Below are 2,328 nucleotides of genomic sequence, written 5' to 3' on the forward strand. Positions count from 1 at the left end.
TATTATTTATTATTATTATTAATTATTATTATTAATTATTATTATTATTATTATTATTAGGCGTGATATGCTGCTTTATTGTTAACTTTTTAGTTTAATATAATTTTCCATATTTAGTGTGAATATTTGGTATCTTTACAATAATAATTTTGAAATAATGAACAAAAAAATGCTGAAAATAGAAAATGAATGATTGGAAATTTATTTTGATACCAATTTTTAATAAGAGTAGATACGGTATAGGCGTGAGGGTAGCTGAAAATGTCTTGGAAAAGAAATGAGACAAGTCAGTATCTGTCTCTTCTCTTTATATCTCTTTCTTTCTTATTCTCTCCCTTACTTTACTCCTCTGTATCCTCTGTTTATTATAACTATTCACTATATTACTGTGTCCTCTTGTTATCTATAGTCTATCAACCAGTGGAGAGGTACGGTCACTCTACAGTTGAGGTAGGAGACTACCTGTACATGTGGGGTGGGGGCCAGCCTGATCTCCCTGAAGTACACAATAACGAGAAGAAGAAATCAATGTGTTCTGTAGTGGAGGTCTGTCACCTACCAACTGGTGAGTGGGTACAAAAGCCTACCACTGGTGACCCTCCACTTGGTGTCAATGGATATGCTGCTGCTGTCATTAGAAATGAAATATTCTTTTTTGGAGGAGATTGTGGTCATAGTGACTGTTTTCATAATAGTTTATACAGGTAAACATAATAGTTACTGATAAATATTATATAATATTTTATACAGTTTTAATGTTGATACCTTTAATTGGAAGGAACTCTCTCCTACTACATCTCATCATGGTCCTATGATGAAGTGCTACTCCAGCATGATAGCAATAAAAGTGAAAGATGAGGACTATCTTGCAGTAATTGGAGGGTGTGGATCATCTTCTAATAATAACCCACCACAACCTGGTGCCCAGTACAGTAAAAATGCATTTGGTAATCAACGTTGCAATGAAATACACTTGTACAGATTAAAAACTGGTCAGTATAATATGATACTAGGTTTATAAATGTAGTTTATATACAGTAATTAAATTGATGTATTTAGACTGTTTATGGCAGATAGCAGACCCACAGCTGAAACCAAGGTCAAGGGTCTGGTATCTGCCATAAAGAGCTACCACACAGTCTATACAATATAAGGTAGACTTGATTAACTTGAGCAAAGGTAGCCATAGTGTACGTGACTAGTAGTGTTCCACCATTTTATCATAATGTGTTATTTAATGGAGGGTAGTAGATATATGTATGCCAATGGAGGGTGTCTATTTGAGCCCAGGAACCACTTGAGGGCAGTGTGTGTGTGTGTGTGTGTTTATATTATTTTTATTATTTTTAGGTGAATGGACTTCACCAACTGTCACTGGAGACAGACCACCTCCTATTAACACCTTCACTTTAACATCAATAACTAATACCACTGCTATATTGTTTGGTGGTTATGATAGTCATAGATTCAGTAATGATGTATATGTATTTGAATTTACTGATACATCAGTGGTGAGTGTATTATTAGTATCATTATATTAATTACCTTAGGCTTAGGGTGTGTATTAATTGTGACTTGCAAGTGTACTTAAAAACCCTAATTTAACCAGCGACTAATAATAGACCACCCTAGGCGAGAATCGAATGCGTAGGAAGATTATTAGAAATTTTTACGGTTTTAAGGCGTAGTTTAGGATGAAATAAATTTCGGCCGCCATTTTGGTTGGCAACTTTCAATGGAGAACAAACGGGCCGGCATAAAAACAAACCTGTATTAAGAATTCTGGAGCAAATTTGACCAAATCCTTGACAGGAGAAGCTTATAGGCAGCTGTTCTTTCTTATAACAAGCGCTTTTTAGCTATTTATAGAGCTACAGCAGGTAAGTGAGGCATTTTCTTCGTGCCTCCATTGACTTCCATAATAAACTTGCCAACCAAAATGGTGGCCAATTATAATGTGTGGGTAGATACCGTATGTATAGGTTATACACCGAGGTAGAGGTTTCTATGGTATTTATTAACCGAGCGACGCAGTCGCGAGGTTAATAAATACCATAGAAACCGATACCGAGGTGTATAACTAACTTCTACCATGACACTTGAAAAACAACTACCAGCTGCTGATAATAAGACCACAGTTGACATACATACAACATATCTAACAGGCTAGGCCAGTAAAGAATCAACCAAACTTGACAAATGGATTAATAAGAGCATAAGCGTAGAGCACCAAACTGCCAATCAATTAATTATTTAACGAGATAGGTTTATATTTTTACGAGCTAGGTTAATATGAAAAATAATTGACCTCCAATACTGCAATCTGAT

General features: G+C 35.2%; 1 protein-coding gene across 1 annotated transcript; it reads left to right on the forward strand.

Annotated features, from left to right (window-relative positions):
* The first annotated feature begins 234 nt into the window (after window positions 1-234).
* LOC109591487 (kelch domain-containing protein 3-like) lies at window positions 235-1,632 on the forward strand. Its single transcript, XM_020007214.1, has 4 exons — window positions 235-286; window positions 410-704; window positions 751-992; window positions 1,351-1,632. The coding sequence occupies exons 1-4, from the start codon at window positions 262-264 to the stop codon at window positions 1,539-1,541; spliced, it is 753 nt and encodes a 250-aa protein (XP_019862773.1). The 5' UTR covers window positions 235-261; the 3' UTR covers window positions 1,542-1,632.
* Window positions 1,633-2,328: the final 696 nt, after the last annotated feature.

Source organism: Amphimedon queenslandica, unplaced genomic scaffold, assembly GCF_000090795.2.
Source record: "Amphimedon queenslandica unplaced genomic scaffold, v1.1 AMPQUscaffold_8039_Cont20014, whole genome shotgun sequence".
Lineage (NCBI taxonomy): Eukaryota > Metazoa > Porifera > Demospongiae > Haplosclerida > Niphatidae > Amphimedon > Amphimedon queenslandica.

What these genes read in the sequence shown, in the direction of transcription:
- LOC109591487 (XM_020007214.1), top strand. Translation starts at nt 262, where the DNA reads ATGTCTTGGAAAAGAAATGAGACAA. An exon ending in TTGGAAAAGAAATGAGACAA is followed by an intron (nt 287 to 409) that starts GTCAGTATCTGT and finishes TGTTATCTATAG; the next exon opens with TCTATCAACCAGTGGAGAGG. An exon ending in TTTCATAATAGTTTATACAG is followed by an intron (nt 705 to 750) that starts GTAAACATAATA and finishes TATTTTATACAG; the next exon opens with TTTTAATGTTGATACCTTTA.